We start from the raw sequence: 16,317 nt of genomic DNA on the forward strand, positions 1-16,317 counted from the left end.
AACCATCTAAGCCACTTATCAACTATTTCATTACTATGTAAAAAAAAACTTATAAAAGTGCAAACCACAAGTTGAGGTTCAATTAAAAAAAAATAATAAGATAATCAAAATTGATAATAAATTATCAATTTTGTTTTAATAATGATAATTTCAGTTTTGAAAAGCTTTTTAAAAGAATTATCGATTGCACGTCTACAACAGTAGCAACCTAAGGCAACGCCCAGGATATTCACTAGTTTGAGAATTACACACCGAGCAACAAATCTTTCACGACTTAATAGGCTATTTATAGAAGGGTCGTATTATAGTCTCCTACTTAACTTTAATAGACTAGCCGCGTGTTTACGGAGATATAGGACTACACGTCATGAGTAGTACATTACACAATCGTGTAGTGGGTGTAACGACGAATGTGGATTGAAAAACAAGATGGTTGAAGAAGGTGAACTAAATATATCCTAACTTAAGTCATCAACGACTAATCATACATACATGCTAATAATACCACCGGCCAAAGCACAAATTCTAAATTTTGCTTTTGTTGGTACTAATAAAAAAGAATTTTGATACTGAGACTGATATCACTAAACATAATTTATTGTCTGTTTGGTAAGTGACTATAATTGATGGTAATGAGAATGAATTACTTGTAAATTTGTAAGGAAAATTAAGGTTCATTCCCATAATCCTATGATAATTCTAGCTCACCCCAAATTGACTATTTTTCTTTAGAAATTTTCATTCCCAACTAATACCTCTTCCTAGGAGGAATAGATGGTAATAAAAAAAAAAAAAAATTCAAGAAACACATGTTTGAGAATGAAATTCCATTGTTATGGAGATAACAATGTTAATATCTTTCCTAAATTACACTTAAAATCTATTCTTTTTACCATCACTTATTATCGGATACCAAATAAACAATTAGTACCAGTAAACATTATTAGAGTCATCAGTGACATGGAGTGTGGTACAAAACCATACCCTAATTATGAGTTATGACTCTTAAATAACTTTTGGTCAATCTAATCCTAAAATCCCTCATTTTTACCCGTGCAAAAAATGACCTTGAGTATGGTCCAAAAACTACCCTTAACCTGACCCCACCATCCAGTGGACCCCACATGCCATCCAACGGCTAGGATGCAGAATCCACGTGGATTCTGAGCAAGGTCCCACCTTTTCTCTCTCTACCCTCTACACTCATCTGCTCGCAGTTGCTACTTACACTAGTTGGCTGGAATTGGTGGTGTTTGTTTTTCTCTCTCTTCCTCAAAATCTCTCTTTTCAACTCACCGTCGTTCTCAACGCAGAGTTCATGTGAAAGTTACAAAAAAAACAGAGTATTAGAAAGCCTGAAGATCGGGGTGCACTTAATTTTCGGTTGAAATTAATTTTTTTTTTTCTTAAAGTAACCCCACTTTGCTTCTGATTCAGGTGATTGTTTTCTCTCTTTTTCTTTCTATTTCTATGTATTTCTTAATCTGCATTTTTCACTGGATTTTACACCATTTTCTCCTGATTTAATGTGTTTATGTATGTATTGTTCTTTTATTTTGATTGTTTTGCAAGTAATTTGTCTCTTTTTGCTAATGTGCCAGCTTTGAATTTGCTGCTTAATTTGTTTTTTATTGTTTATTTTTTGGCAGGGTGAAGAATATTTTGCTGGGTTTTTAGTGCTGAGCTGTTATCTGATAAGTTTTGGAACCCTTGATGCTTAATTTGGTCATATTTGTTTAATGGGTTTTCTTAATTTATGATATATATGCTGTTTTTGTTGATGGTGGTGCATTTGATTTAAATGAAATTTTGAGAAATAATGGTAATTATAGTGGGAGGGGAGTTGATCAAATTTGTGGGTTCGACGTCGATTTTTGGGTATAGTATTGATTGGATAGGATGATTGAAGTTGGAAGTGGGGTTGATGAATGTGATGCCGTTGCTGTGGTTGAATTGGTAGGTGGCAATATATTTAGTTTGAGGGAAAATTCAAGAGGAGGGTTTTGGGGTAGTGTTCGATTTAAAGAAAATGCCGAACTATTTGCGTAATTTGGAAAATTTTGTGCATCTTGGTTGTTTGCTAGTTTGATCATGACTAGGGCTGTTCGTAATCGGATTCTCAAGGATGCCAATGGTGATATTAGTGATCATCTGCGTAACCATATACACTTGACTAACTGTATTCATTTGAAAAACCATATGCATAAGCATAGTCCCCTATTGCATGATAAGTCCCTTATGAGGGACCTTATTGTGCTTCAGAGGTCTCGTTCTCTTAGGGATCCTTCGGCTAGTCCCCCACCGTGGCATTCTCCTGTCATTGCTGATCTGCTTTCTAGAGATGGGGAAAGGCTTGAGAATGGCAGAAGGTCAACTGGTGAGCATTCAAGGGATGGTAGAAGGTTGTCTCAAAGTTCCCCGCCTCTTGAGAGTCTTGAGGCTGGAAGGACTAATTACCAGGCAGCATTAGGCAGTGAGCACAGTAGCAAGAGTGGAGCTTGGGATGTCAGAAGGGAGAGGGAGAAAGAATCTAGCCGAAAGAGTGACTTGTCTGGAGGTAACCAGGGGACTCAACCTTATGAGAATGGGAATGAATTGTCTCAAGGGGTATCAGGAAATTCCGATAGAAAAAGCAGAAAGAGTACTGCAACAGGGAAATACAGTCAAGAGGGTAACCCTAAAACTCTCTCGCAGCAGTTGCATGAGATCACCATGGATAGTGATGGTGTACTTTCTTCAAACAAGCATCCTAATGGGAGGCACTCGAAAACAGAAAAGCTTTTTGAAGAAGCAGAACCTAGTGTTCGTGGCGCATGCAGTGGTTTCAATAAAGTGAGGAGGCGCAAGTTCAGGAGAGTAAAAAGACCAGGTGCTATGCCTCCGAGGGATAACAGGCCTCAAAATGATATATCTGTGGCATCAAATTCATCAGTAAAGGGCGTGGTGCAACAAAGGCATCCCATGGGAGAGGAAGAAGAGGAAGTAGGTGACCATAATGTTTCAAGGGGTCCACGAAATGGGTGTGGAATACCCTTTAATTGGTCAAGGATTCATCATAGAGGCAAGACAATTCTTGATATAGCTGGCAGAAGTTTGTCATGTGGTTTGTCTGACCCAAGGTTAAAAAGAGGAGGTCAAATGTCCCAGGGAAGAGATGCCTCCGACTTTCCTGCTGCATCAGATCAGTCAAGCTCTTGTAGTAAGTCTGATGCTGAGGCACTGCCTTTACTGGTTGATGGATCTGAGAGCTCAGATAATGCTGCTTGGGCCCATGATTACTCTGGGGAGCTAGGCTTATTTGCTGATAGCCTTTTGAAACGTGATATAGAATCTGACCTTGCTTCTGAAGCTAGATCTGGTGACCAACGCAAGCTAAGAGGGGGACGCCATGCTAGACATCAGAATTTGACTCAGAAATACATGCCAAGAACATTTAGAGATTTGGTTGGCCAGAACTTGGTTGCACAGGCTCTTTCTAATGCCATTGTTCGGAGGAAGGTTGGCTTGTTATATGTCTTCCATGGGCCTCATGGAACAGGGAAAACATCATCTGCAAGGATATTTGCCAGAGCTTTAAATTGCCAGTCACCTGAACATCCTAAACCCTGTGGCTATTGTGGTTCTTGTGTTGCACATGATATGGGTAAAAGTAGAACTATAAAAGAAATCAGTCCTGTAAGTAATTTTGACTTTGAGAGTATTATGGATTTGTTTGAGAATATGATGTTGTCTCAGCAAGCTTCCCAGTACAGAGTTTTCATATTTGATGACTGTGATACACTTTCCCACGATTGTTGGAGTGCAATATCGAAAGTCATTGATCGACCACCCAGGCGTGTAGTATTTGTCCTCATATGTTCGAGTCTGGATGTTTTACCCCATATAATTATATCCAGATGCCAGAAGTTTTTCTTTCCCAAGCTGAAAGATGCAGACATTATATATGCTTTACAATGGATTGCTACTAAAGAAGGTTTAGACATTGATCGGGATGCACTGAAGCTTATAGCATCCAGGTCAGATGGTTCTTTGAGAGATGCCGAAATGACGCTTGAGCAATTAAGTTTACTTGGTCAAAGAATCTCAGTGACACTAGTGCAGGAGTTGGTAAGCTAGCCATGAACATTCACTTAGATATAATTAGAGAATATTTTATGTTTTTGCATCTATTTTTTATTTTTTTTTAATTAATGTTTAATTTTGCAAATAGTAAGTATATCATCAAAGCTATTTCCTCTTTTGGTATTCATAATTTGGATACATCTTTCGGAGCAATTGACCAATATGTTGAAGATGTCAGATGTCTAAAAAAATTTCCTAGAGCATGTGCAATACTTTCTAGCTCTCTGTATCCCTTTATCAGTTTGTTTATCTATATCATCTGTTGCATACACAAAGAATGTACCTATTATTAGTACAGTGAGTGATGTTGATGCTTTAGCTTGAATATTTTAACTATTGCTAACATTTAATTTCCTTTAATTGTTTATTTTAAAAATTACATGGATTTTCTCCCTAATATTTAGGGAGATGTGAGAGAGCAACACCAGAAACCTAGGGTTACCCTTTGGATCACTCAAAACTTATAAGTGTCACTATGCCTAAAAGCCTTGACCGTCATTTATTCCTTTTAGGGTTTCTTTTTTGAAGAAATTCATTTTTTATATTTTGGTCTAGCTATGTATAGTGTGCTCTTGTTCTATCCCTTCAAAATGAATATTCAATAGCCTCATAAATTTGAAAATCAGTAATTGTGAGGGAGAAAGAAACATAAATTCATCGAAACTACTAGTTTAGAACTTTCTCTATAAACTGCAATGTGAATGGATTGGAAAAACTTTAAACGTAAGTGTTTTTGAGATGCATGGCTTGAGCCATTGTATATTATTCACAATTTTGTGCCATTGAAATCATTGTTCAAAGTCCATTTAGGATCATCATCATCACATGAGCTTTAGCTTTGTCTGAGTTGCTCTATAGCAATGGTATTAATGGAGAATGTAGGCTCAGCCTGGAAAAGCAAAATAAACAAAAGAAAATACTTCGTATATCAAAAAAATAATGGTGGTAGATATAACAATTACAATAGTGGCTGATAGATGTAAAGAAAGTTCAAATACTTGGGGAAAACATGATTTCTCATGGAAAATATCTTTAACAGCGCAAGGTAGTTTTGCTATAACAAAATGTAAGTATGGTTGCATTTATACCCATTTCATAATGAAGACTGATCCTTTATTCAAATATCTTTTTGATAACTTGATCAGTTGACCCAGGTAATATTTCATTTGCATGCACCACACATGTATAACTCTGCAATGGCCTGACGATAGCAATGGTCTATTCAGCTTTTGTCTGATGTGACTGAGAGAGAGTCTATATTCTGTCAACGTGGCTTACAGTAAGCAAAACAGTATGAGTACCTATAAGGCAAAAAAAATTGATTCTTAGTGTGCTAATTAATGAAAGAAAATGATGAAAATAGTTGCATAAATCAGTTTGCTGGGCATTGTCAATGGCTTTATTTACTCTGTACTGACATTGGAAATTTTTTTCCTCCTCAGGTTGGTCTGATTTCTGATGAGAAGTTGGTAGATCTACTTGACTTTGCTCTGTCTGCAGACACAGTTAACACAGTCAAGAATCTGAGGGAAATTATGGAAAGTGGTGCTGAGCCATTGGCTTTGATGTCCCAACTGGCTACTGTTATTACTGATGTGTTAGCTGGTACATACAACTTCACAAAAGAAAGGCGTAGAAGAAAATTCTTTCGGCGACAACCATGTGAGGCTAGATCTACTCTTCCCTGCCTAGTATTACTAAGAGTATATTATTGAAAACACCTTTTATTTATTTCTGTATAGAATTACTTTTAAAACCTCTTTATTTTTCAAGGGGATACCTTATTTTAATGTTCGATCAAAACAAATCATTTTCCCAGCACTTAGTTCCCCCCCCCCCCAAACTCCACTTAATTTTTTACACCTTTCTTCCTTTTATCCTTCACTGACACCTAATAAAGATGTTTTTGCATAATTTGTATGCTTTTCCATGCACAAACCAAAACAAAAAATACTCTTATATTGTCCTTAACCTGTTAGTTATAAAGTAGATTAGTCTGCCTTCTGAGGCAATATAGTATATACTTATTACACTTACCCTTCGGATATCATCACAGTCAATTTATAGCAGCTGGAAACTGTTTAATTGCATTGACTAGCACAAGTAATTGATGAGACTATACATTTAAATTAATAATATTGAGATTATTCAGGCCGGCCAATAAAGAAAAATGAAAAGACATTCTGAAGAATGCTACTCAATACAAGGGGGTTGAGATTCTAGGGTAGGCGTGGTCAGGTTGAGATGGATGGAGAAGAGATATAATGGACAGAAGATAGGTGTTGGTGGTGGTTTTCGTTGAGGTAGGCTGGGAAAAATTGAGGTTAATTTATTAGAGGGGAGGAAAGAAAAACACAGGCAGAAGTGAAGAGAAGTCCAAAAATTAAGAATAAAGGGAAAAATCTAAGTCAATGCTGGAAAATTGACTCTTTTTGGCCATAAATCAGAAGTAAGGTATTACCCCGCAAAAAAAAGTTATAGTTAAAAGGCATTGTGCATTTGCGTAAAAGTTAAATATAAAGGGATTTCCCGAAACAAGTGAGTTTTAATGCTACTCTATTGCCAATCCTTATTTTTATTGTTATTATTATTTTCATCACCATTTCAATAATAATGTCATCAACTCTTCATCATACGTGTAGCTACTTGTCTTAAGCTTTTCAATATTATATTTTGATTGTATAGTTGCACTTGATTCAGCCATATGGTGATTATTGGCTCATTAAGCTGACTCCATCAAGTGAGAATAGGCTTCAATCAGTTCAGTATACCCCCACCCTCATCTGTAATATATCTCGAATGACCTATTGACGTGATGTCAGGTTTGGTAGGTGGTAGTAAATTGTGCTAATGAAATGAATTTGTATGTAGATTTGAAAGGAAAATTATCTGCCAATGGCCACGGTAATGCTAGTTTACCCCAAAGTATCTCTTTTTCTCATAATAGCAAGTCCTAGGATGAACTACAAATTGTTGTAGCTTGACTTGACGCACCTTATTATCAAACTATAATACTTACAAACCCAACTAATGGTTGGCTGCAAGACCTTTAATCTTGAGTGTGTTTCTTCCTTTACTCTTTTTTCCCCAAGTGTATAGCTTTGTTGCGAGCTCAGTGTCATTTTGTTTCGTGTCTCCAATTGTAGGCTTGTTGCTACACTTTTCACTAGATTTGTAAGCTAGTCCTTTTATTCACCATTGGAGTTGCTCTAGATTTTCATTACCACTTGAGGGGTGCTATAGTGTGGTAATGGAATTTTATTATAAAGAAAAACACAAGTTTGGGGATGGGGTTGCATTATTGGGCATTAGGATGATTTTCTTACAAAGTTACTCTTAAATCCATCCTTGTTACCACCATTTATCACCGCCTATCAAATGGACCATGAGTGTTTAGTGCATTACAACTTGCTTAACTGCTGAAAATTGATCTTTGCCTTGCTAATATTTTGCTGTAGTTATTGTTGCTTGCTATTTTTTTGCTTGTCCTGGTACTAATGTAAAATAAATTTTGTTCAATTGTTACAGTATCCAAAGAAGATATGGAAAAACTTCGCCAAGCATTGAAGACTCTCTCGGAAGCTGAGAAGCAGCTGAGAATGTCTAGTGACAAATTGACCTGGCTAACAGCTGCATTGCTTCAACTTGCTCCTGATCAGCAGTATATGTTGCCCAGTTCCTCGGCAGAAGACACTAGTTTCAATCACAGTCCATTGCCCCAGAATGATGGGAGAGCTGTGACCAGGAAAGGTGGAATGGAGCGTGCCATAGTGTCCAATAATGGGAGGCGTTTTTCTACTGAAAGTGGAATGGAGAAGCATTATGAAGGCAGCCCTAGTGGTACTCATGATGGTAGCAAGGTATCTGGCAACAGAAGGCAAGGTGCTAGGATTGCTTCTCACGAAACTTCTGCATATGATGGTATGGGAGTCTGTGAAAAGCGAGGCAAAGGTCACACAGAAATTGAAGACATCTGGTTGGAGGTGCTACAGAATATTCAAATTAGCTGCGTAAAAGAGTTTATGTATCAAGAAGGGAAGCTGATCTCTGTCAGTTACGGTGCAGGTAATGGCTTAGCTCTTATGACCGTGATCCATGTGCTGGAATTGTGGTAATGTGTTTGCAATTTTCTATTGTTTGTGTTTTTTGTATTGGCATAATTTTCTTAGTATCATTCATCAGAAAGTGGAAGAAGATACTGTTACTAGCATATAATCCACCCCTTTCAAATAATTGTCTTTTGTTTTAGGTGAGAATAAATGTGCACCTAAAATATCAGTGAACTATTGCTCATCTTTTAGAGTACCAAGGGAATTATAATTGTCAACTTTAAAAACAAATTCAATAACTAGTAATTCCTTGATTTATACATATTTTGGAATGAGAGGGTGTACGAACAGCCTTAAAGAATACGCACAAACAGATAATTAGTTAGCTACAGGGTGGGTCACTCTACATGGAATCATAAACTCTTCACAAAAGTTTGAATACAATGTTACTACTTTGATTTCTTATCTTGGTCCCCCTGTTTTTGAGACCATGTACATCAAGTATGTTCTCTTTTGGTCCCCATATTTGAGGATGTTAGATTGCCTGTTTCGTAAAAACAATAAGCTGTCTAAGATGTGGGGCTGTTATCATATATATATATATATATACTATTCAAAAGTCAAAACAGTGATGCGTATAGAGAAATGTGAGATGCCTTTTTTTAATGATATTTTCTAGTTTAAATTTTGTGGTCCTATTAGGAACTAGTGTTTGTGGCACTTCTCTGCGGGCTTAGTTGTTTGACTGACCAACTTTCTTCCACGCAGCTCCAACTGTTCAATTGTTGTTCAGTTCTCTTCAGACCAAATCTAAGGCAGAAAAACTGAGGGCTTATATATTGCAAGCATTTGAAGCCGTGCTTGGCTCCCCTGTTACAATTGAAATAAGATCAGAATCAAGAAAAGATGCAAGGCTAGGTGGTCATACACCACTTGTCTTGCCCACATCTGAGGACAGATATGGTGGTTCTAGCAGAATGATTGCAAAGAACAAGGGTAATTCTGGAACCAGTGAAATTGTTGAACTAGCAGGTTCTCCAAGGGAACAAAATTTTAGTGACCATGTTGATATTCATGGAAAATCAGATAAGAGAGATTTGCGAGGAGCTCGGGCTGGTGAAACAGTCCCATCATTCAAACATCCTGACTCATCTGCTGTATCTGAAAGAGGAAGATTTGGGGAGGAAAATCAGTGTAGAAGCCTGGTGAGGGGCAAAGTTTCCCTTGCGCATGTGATTCAGCAAGCAGAAGGATCCTCCCAACGCAGTGCATGGACAAAACGCAAGGCTGTATCAATTGCTGAAAAACTTGAGCAAGAGAACCTGTATGTGTTTCACACTGATATTTTAATCCATCTGCCACTATTTCATTCATGTTTTCATTTTCTTAGTCTTGGTTATTTCTTACTAAAAATTCATGCTTATACTGTTTAAGTATCTTGAAACAAATCCCTGCCTACAGAAAGCAAATTAATTACTAAGACAGTATTCTGCTTAATTCATACACCCTCTCCCCAATAAATCACTGTCTAGAAAAGTGTGAACTTACCTAGCTTAACAAAATTAGGCAAAAATTTTATTCCTATACTTAATTAATGATTAAAACACACCACATGAGATTCACTGACATGAGAAATGACTGGTTCTGTGACTGATTTGTTGCTCATATGCTGTATATCCGACTTCCGCAGAAAGTTGAGTGACTGCTTTCTGTTACTGATTGGTTCTAGCATGTGTGTTTGAATGGATAGGAATTTTTTTATTTTTTTTTTCGATATCTTTTTCCTGCATCAATTAGGGACTGCATTACTAATAGAATTCTGAGTATGGCAACACTTGTGTCACACTTATAAAATTTGTCGAGTCAGATGCTAGGCCCTTAGTTATCACAGTTTGACATTTAGCACAGTTTTGGGGATTCTCCATTATTATTATTAAAAGAGGCTCCAGATTTTACTGGAAAGACTCAATAATGTTGGGATCTGGTTTTCTGCATTTAAACCTTTCCCCTTAATTTCTCGGTAATAGGAAGATGGTCGTGCGCCATTGCAAGACTTGTTAGTTGTTACACATATAATTTGTTAATATGATGACATTTTGTGTTCATCATCATTGCTTGCATTTATCTCCCTTTTGCGTATTTTACTTTAATATTAAAGATGTCGTTGGAATTACTAGATTCAGTAATGTCGTGGGGAAATATACTAAGTTTCTTGATGTTGCTACACACTTATATTCTAAGTTGTATATTTAAATCATCTGCCATATGCATTCAATTTCTTGATTATATTTTAAAATTATAATCGGACAATTCTTAGTCTCTCAATTACTTTCAGAAACTCCATTGATACTTTGTAATTATGTTATATGTCAAATAATCTTCTTCTGACATTTCAAATTTTCTTTGTCTTTCAGGAGGTTGGAACCTAAATCAAGAAACTTGTTATGTTGGAAACCATCGCGAACAACACGACGGAAGGTAATAAAATCAATACTGCTTTTTTTTTTTTTTTTTGAGTTGGGTTGGGAGGACGAGCTTGTATGGTCAGAGGGGAAAGGTCATTAGCCAGCTCACTGACTAAGAGCAGATTAAGCATAACTAAAAGCACAATGCAGTTGGCCATCTATCCTGCCATCAACGTCTCTGGCTCTCTGCTTTTAAGCCATGAGCTATGCTTACATGCAACTTTACATTTGACCTCTTTTATAATTAACAAGAATTTTGGACTACATCTGTGGTTTAGTAGTGGTATTCTGTTTATAGATGGAGGACAGACTAATGTAAGTGCTGTTGTTATTGCTATGAAGCATTGGAGTGGTGGGGATGATATAATCATACGAAGATATTGTTTCGGGCTTGAAATTGAGCATGATGGAGGGTCTGCTTATAATTCCTATGTATTAATAACTGTGCATTTTTTGAAGAGATGCTCAGTTTGAATTGCCCACTTGTTAAATTTAGTTTAAAAGAGATAGCTTTTACGCTATTCATCTTCCCATATTATCCTTTTTCAAAAAGTAGTTCATTTGAAGTGTATTAAAACAAATTAAATTGCTCTGAATCTACTTGCCTGCAAATTACTAAACGATAAAAATATTTTTTGATTACAAGAGGTCTGAAGAAATTCAAAATTCCAATCCAATTCTTGTTTATGATGTGTACTAGTAGGTTAGGTAGTGTGAGAATGGCGATATGATGATTGATGACAAACTCAAAGATACTTGTTATTGGTATCCCATTTGGTAATATGAGAGATTATTTCGCAATTTGGGATTTAGTGTGCAGACCTTAAGTTGAGTATTGTAGGTTGGTCTGCTGGTTAGAGTTCCAACTCTTAGTCAAAGAGCTTGTAATTGCTAGGGAAAGGATTGTGTTTTGTATCTCTGTTGCCTGATTGTTTTTACTGTACACATGCACTCAGCTAAAGTATGACTTTTCATGTGACGGATAAATCTGGGTTATAACTTGATAGGGAATTTTACTCTCATCGGGGTAGGGGGAAGATAAAAATGACTATCATGGGTGATATTGTGACACGAAGGCTGGTCCACAGTTGTTAATTTTGAGTCTTGGAGTCTTACAGCATATGTTGGCATGTTGCTATACCTACCATTCATTGGTGTGTTACACTCCTTGTTCAGTTTCCTGAACTAGGATGTTTTTAGAATTGTTTCTGACTATACTAATAGATTTCCAATTCATTAATGTATGCAGTTATCAAGGTTAAAGATTCGGGCACGAAGACCCCATTCATTGCTGAAGCTTGTATCTTGCGGAAAGTGTCTCTCTTCCAGGTCGCCGAGGTAAATGACTGTAACGGCTATTGAGGCTTCCCTGTGCATCTGTAATTATCTTTTTAAAATTCGTCTGTCATCTAGCTGCTTATAATTTCAATTTTACCACTTTAGATAGGCTATTAATAAATCTTCTTCGAAAATGTTAGGAAATTTGTAGCTAGGTAGGGTACTAGGCAATAGAAGTAGAAGATATTCTGTAGCTCAGTTATCGTTAATTTTCCCCCTTTCTGTAATGCAGCTGTTGTATGTTAGTAACATTCATTCATGGCAATGGAAATCATCAAATGCCCGAGTTATAGTTCAATTCTATCCATTTGCAAGATGTTTTATAAAAATGTACTCGTACATCTTACGGAATACTACTATTTTGTTTAGGTGATTAAAGAACCAATAGCACAAAATTTATGGTTTAATGAATATGTATACTCCATCTATCTGTAAATAATTGCCATGATATGTGATCCAAATCCATTTTTAATATTTTGCCATGATTTTACTATATGTTTATTCAAGGTAATTCTATTTTACAAACTGTGAGAGTTTATGAGCATTTCAAAGTGATGTACGATATGTGACTTTAAATTCCTAACAATAGTATTATACGAAGCTAGTTGTACCTATTAGTGAGATTAACACTTTGTTTGAATAGCAAGATAGTAGAGAAGGGAAAGGGATGGAAGAAGGAAAAGGAGTAGAAAGAAAGAGGGGGCAAGCGAAGCTTTATATTACCTCTAAATTTCTCGAGTTTTAGAGCATTGATGTTTAATAAACGAGGAAAGGAAAATAACACTCTTTCTCTCCCCTCTCTCTTTCCCCAACCCTTCACCCAAGCACTGGAGCTTTTTCCTCTCCCTTTTCCAGTTTTCCTTCCCTCTCCTTCTCTTCATTCGTACAACGCACTTGATAACACCATATGTATACGAGGACATTGTTGAGTATAACCAAATTTACATACAATTACAGTCAATTTGTATACATGCAGCTTTGGCCATATTTTTCAAGTGATGGGTAGATTATATGTGTATTGATTAGCCGCCGGTTAGCCCTGATAAAAATGAATCGAATTACGGAGTATAATGCTGTGAAAAAGACCCTCCCTCGGCAAGTTTCAAAAATCCAATCCAGTTGTAAAATATGCTCAAAAGGTTATTATTAACACTTTTGTACTTGGAACTCTCCATATAAAGAAACGAGCAAAGCTAGCCTGGATTGAGGGTAATGAGGGGTAAAAATTAATGGGGTAATAATTATGGATTTTAACCTGGCGCCTGGAATGGGGGTGATTAATCGGGCGGTCGGGCCAATAGTATTCGTCCCTATTAGGAAGGTAACACATTACCTAGACCTCCTATGATAACAATTCACCATGTCTAAGATATTGACCTCTGAATTTGGCTTATGGTAATTTGCTCTCCGATACCCCTGATTACTATACCCAATCCAAGCGAGTCCTAAGTGTATCCCCATCACATCCATGATACACCCGGGTGTAATGGTGTATCCGTGTGTATAATGGACGTCATACACTCCCCTAAGGGTAGTGATTCTCTTCTCTAGTTTCTCTATCTGAACTGCAGCCAGGTCAACTTACTTTTCTTTAGCAGAAGAACACAGCAACACACAATGTTTCTTTTCTTTTACTAAGAAACATCCAACATACAAAATTAGTATTCCATAAATCACAAACAATTTTTCTACAATGGCAAGTATATTGCCGCGTCTATAAGTTATACCTGCATGGCTGGATTTCTGCTTGAGGTTGAAATTCCCCCAATGCATAATTAAAAATTTTCCAAGTAATTTTCTGTAATTTTCAGTAGATATTTCGTTGATTTAGTTAATGTTTTCAGTTATATAGACATTTTGAATTCTTGTTATTGTCACTTTTTCTTTTTCCCGCTACCTAAAATCTTGTACACTCCCCCCTCATGTCACATTATTTAAGGAATGAGTGAAAGTAGAACTTCAGGAGACAAGAGTATAGGAGGAAAACTTGAGAACATTCATTCATTGTTTCTTACACAATTATTCTTAATGAGAATTGAAGAGGATTGTACCTCCTAGATGAAGTTATGTCTTGTTATCGTGGATTGATATACATCAGATACAGTATTGAATGGATGAGATTTCAAGCTTCAAATCAATGTTCAATTCCATATTATGTTGACTATAGTGTTTTGCAATTACTGCCAACTACCACATATTTTGTCAATGCCGGAATTATTGATTTTATTGTGACTTGTGACTGTTTCGAGTCTCCTATTTCCTAAGTACTAGAAAAATTAAGGGGGTTGTTAAACGTCGCTCCCAAATTACTAGGCGTCCGCTCGAATTTTTTCCTTAAAATTCCATATTTACCCTTCGTATATAAATACTCACGACACTTACAACACATTTCATGCTCGATAAACTTAAAATCTGAAATTTTTAAAAAAAAACACAGAAAATTCACAAAAATAACTAATATTACCTAATAATACTAGTACTAATTACTCAAATTATCACAAAAAAATAATAATCACAATAAAAATTATAATTATCATACAAAAATTACATTAATTAATTTGATTAATTAATTTTTTTTTTTAAAAAATTTGTTTTGATTAAAAAAATAAATAAAATTGGACATCCGCCTAAAAAATCTGGATCCTCCATGGTGGATCCGCCTAGAATTCCCGGATCCGCGATGGAAGATCCGGAAATTCTAGGCGGATCCTCCATGGTGGATCCGCCTAAAATTTTCGGATCCACCGTGGAAGATCCGGAAATTCTAGGCGGATGTGTAAGCTTTTCAAAAAATAAAAAAAAATTTCGAGGACTTACATAATCCTCCGATGATGCCTCCGGAGTACAATCGTTGTCGTCATCAACGTCCTAAACCCGTCACTAAAGTTTAATAAATTTTTTTTTTAAAAAATGGGATTTTTGGGGGTGGGCTCGGGAATTTTGGGTTGGATGTCGTGGGGTTGGATGTGGTGGGCTCGGGAATTTTTTTTAACCAAGTAGTGGATCGAATGTGCTCGGGAATAATATAAAATGCTCGGGAATCTTTTTAACCAAGTGGTAGAGCCTTATATAGTCCAACTTATGGAAAGGGAAATATGATCCTTTCATGTCAAAATGGGAGCGACGCCTGGTAAATTGGGAGCGACGTTTAGCAGTTCACAAAATTAATCGTGTTGATCGACATTCATAGTAGAAGCCTAGAAGGCGGAAACTTACCTCAAACTTTCCTAATAGGATTGTCAAAAGTTGATCCAATTCGATAATTTGACTTAGAGCTAACATGAAATAAACACTGTTCCTGTCAAAAAATAAAAAATAAACACTATTGACATCGAAATATTAGGAGTGTTTTACATTAAATTAAATAAATTAATTTGGGTTAAAATTATTTTAGTAATCCATTTTAATTTATTTTGCCCACCCAAATATATAATCCGAATTAATCAAATAGAATTCGAGTTATAAAAAAAACAAATTAAATGGATCAGGTTCAAAGACTTCTAAGTCATAATGGGCCAAGCCTAAACCAACTAAGTTCGATCAAAGGGTTCACATCTCCTATAAATACACCATTCCTCCATATTCCCACGAGCTCATAAAACTCAACCGGAATTCTCTTAAATAAGTCAATAAGCACATTAAATAAGACCCTGTTCACTTCACCTTAAAATAATAATATTCAGTAAAAATAATTTCAGTTTAGTAAAAATAAGTTCAGTTCAGTAAAAGTTTAGTTCAGTAAAAATAATTTCAGTTTAGTAAAAATCAGTAACTTCAAAGAAGAAATATAATAGAAAATAAGTAAAAATAATTTCAGTTCAGTAAAAATAAGTTCAGTTCGGTAAAATTAATTTCAATTCAGTAAAAATAATTTAAGTTCAGCAAAAATAATTTCAGTTCAGTAAAAATAATTTTAGTTTAGCAAATATAAGGTGAAGTGAATGGGGCCTAAGGGGGCATTTGTTGACACCGAAATTTTGTTAATTTTTAGGTGTCAAATATACGTAAATAAGAAGATAATGTCAAAGAAATATAAGATATTTATCTTCAAGATCTCGTAGAATATTTGATAGTTATCTTGTTTACTACTCTAAAGAGGGATTCCTTTCCCCTTTCCCCCCATTCTCAAAGTACCTAACCTACTAATCCGGGTCGGAAGGACCCGTGAAATATTCCGGTCCGGAAAAGTCATATAATCTTTCTCCTTACCAACCAAAAAAAAATATTCCACAAATACCCCTAAATCCCTAATGGCAATAAGCGCTCCACCTTAAAGTTAGTTAAAGGTAAAATGTTACCACTATGTCAAACTTGACTCGATGTTAAGTATTGATTATGACTTT

The 16,317-nt window shown here is 36.0% G+C and overlaps 1 protein-coding gene across 2 annotated transcripts; it reads left to right on the forward strand.

Annotated features, from left to right (window-relative positions):
* Positions 1–1,001: 1,001 nt before the first annotated feature.
* LOC110736396 (protein STICHEL-like 4) lies at positions 1,002–12,272 on the forward strand. 2 transcript variants are annotated; one of them, XM_021916620.1, is made up of 8 exons: positions 1,002–1,437; positions 1,650–4,107; positions 5,565–5,784; positions 7,651–8,187; positions 8,940–9,167; positions 9,258–9,495; positions 10,586–10,649; positions 11,886–12,272. In XM_021916620.1, exons 2-8 carry the CDS (start codon positions 2,092–2,094, stop codon positions 11,976–11,978), a joined length of 3,396 nt encoding a protein of 1,131 aa, XP_021772312.1. In that variant the 5' UTR covers positions 1,002–1,437; positions 1,650–2,091; the 3' UTR covers positions 11,979–12,272. The 2 variants fall into 2 exon arrangements, with proteins under 2 accessions (XP_021772312.1, XP_021772303.1); XM_021916611.1 differs by having other exon boundaries at positions 1,003–1,437; positions 8,940–9,495.
* Positions 12,273–16,317: the final 4,045 nt, after the last annotated feature.

This window comes from Chenopodium quinoa, unplaced genomic scaffold, assembly GCF_001683475.1.
Source record: "Chenopodium quinoa cultivar QQ74 unplaced genomic scaffold, ASM168347v1, whole genome shotgun sequence".
In the NCBI taxonomy this organism is placed as follows: Eukaryota; Viridiplantae; Streptophyta; class Magnoliopsida; order Caryophyllales; family Amaranthaceae; genus Chenopodium; species Chenopodium quinoa.

Excerpts from the sequence above, each read along its gene's own strand:
- LOC110736396 (XM_021916611.1), top strand. The coding sequence starts at position 2,092 with ATGACTAGGGCTGTTCGTAATCGGATTCTCAAGGATGCCAATGGTGAT. Across the intron at positions 4,108-5,564 it reads TGACACTAGTGCAGGAGTTG|GTTGGTCTGATTTCTGATGA; the intron begins GTAAGCTAGCCA and ends TTTCCTCCTCAG. Across the intron at positions 5,785-7,650 it reads ATTCTTTCGGCGACAACCAT|TATCCAAAGAAGATATGGAA; the intron begins GTGAGGCTAGAT and ends CAATTGTTACAG.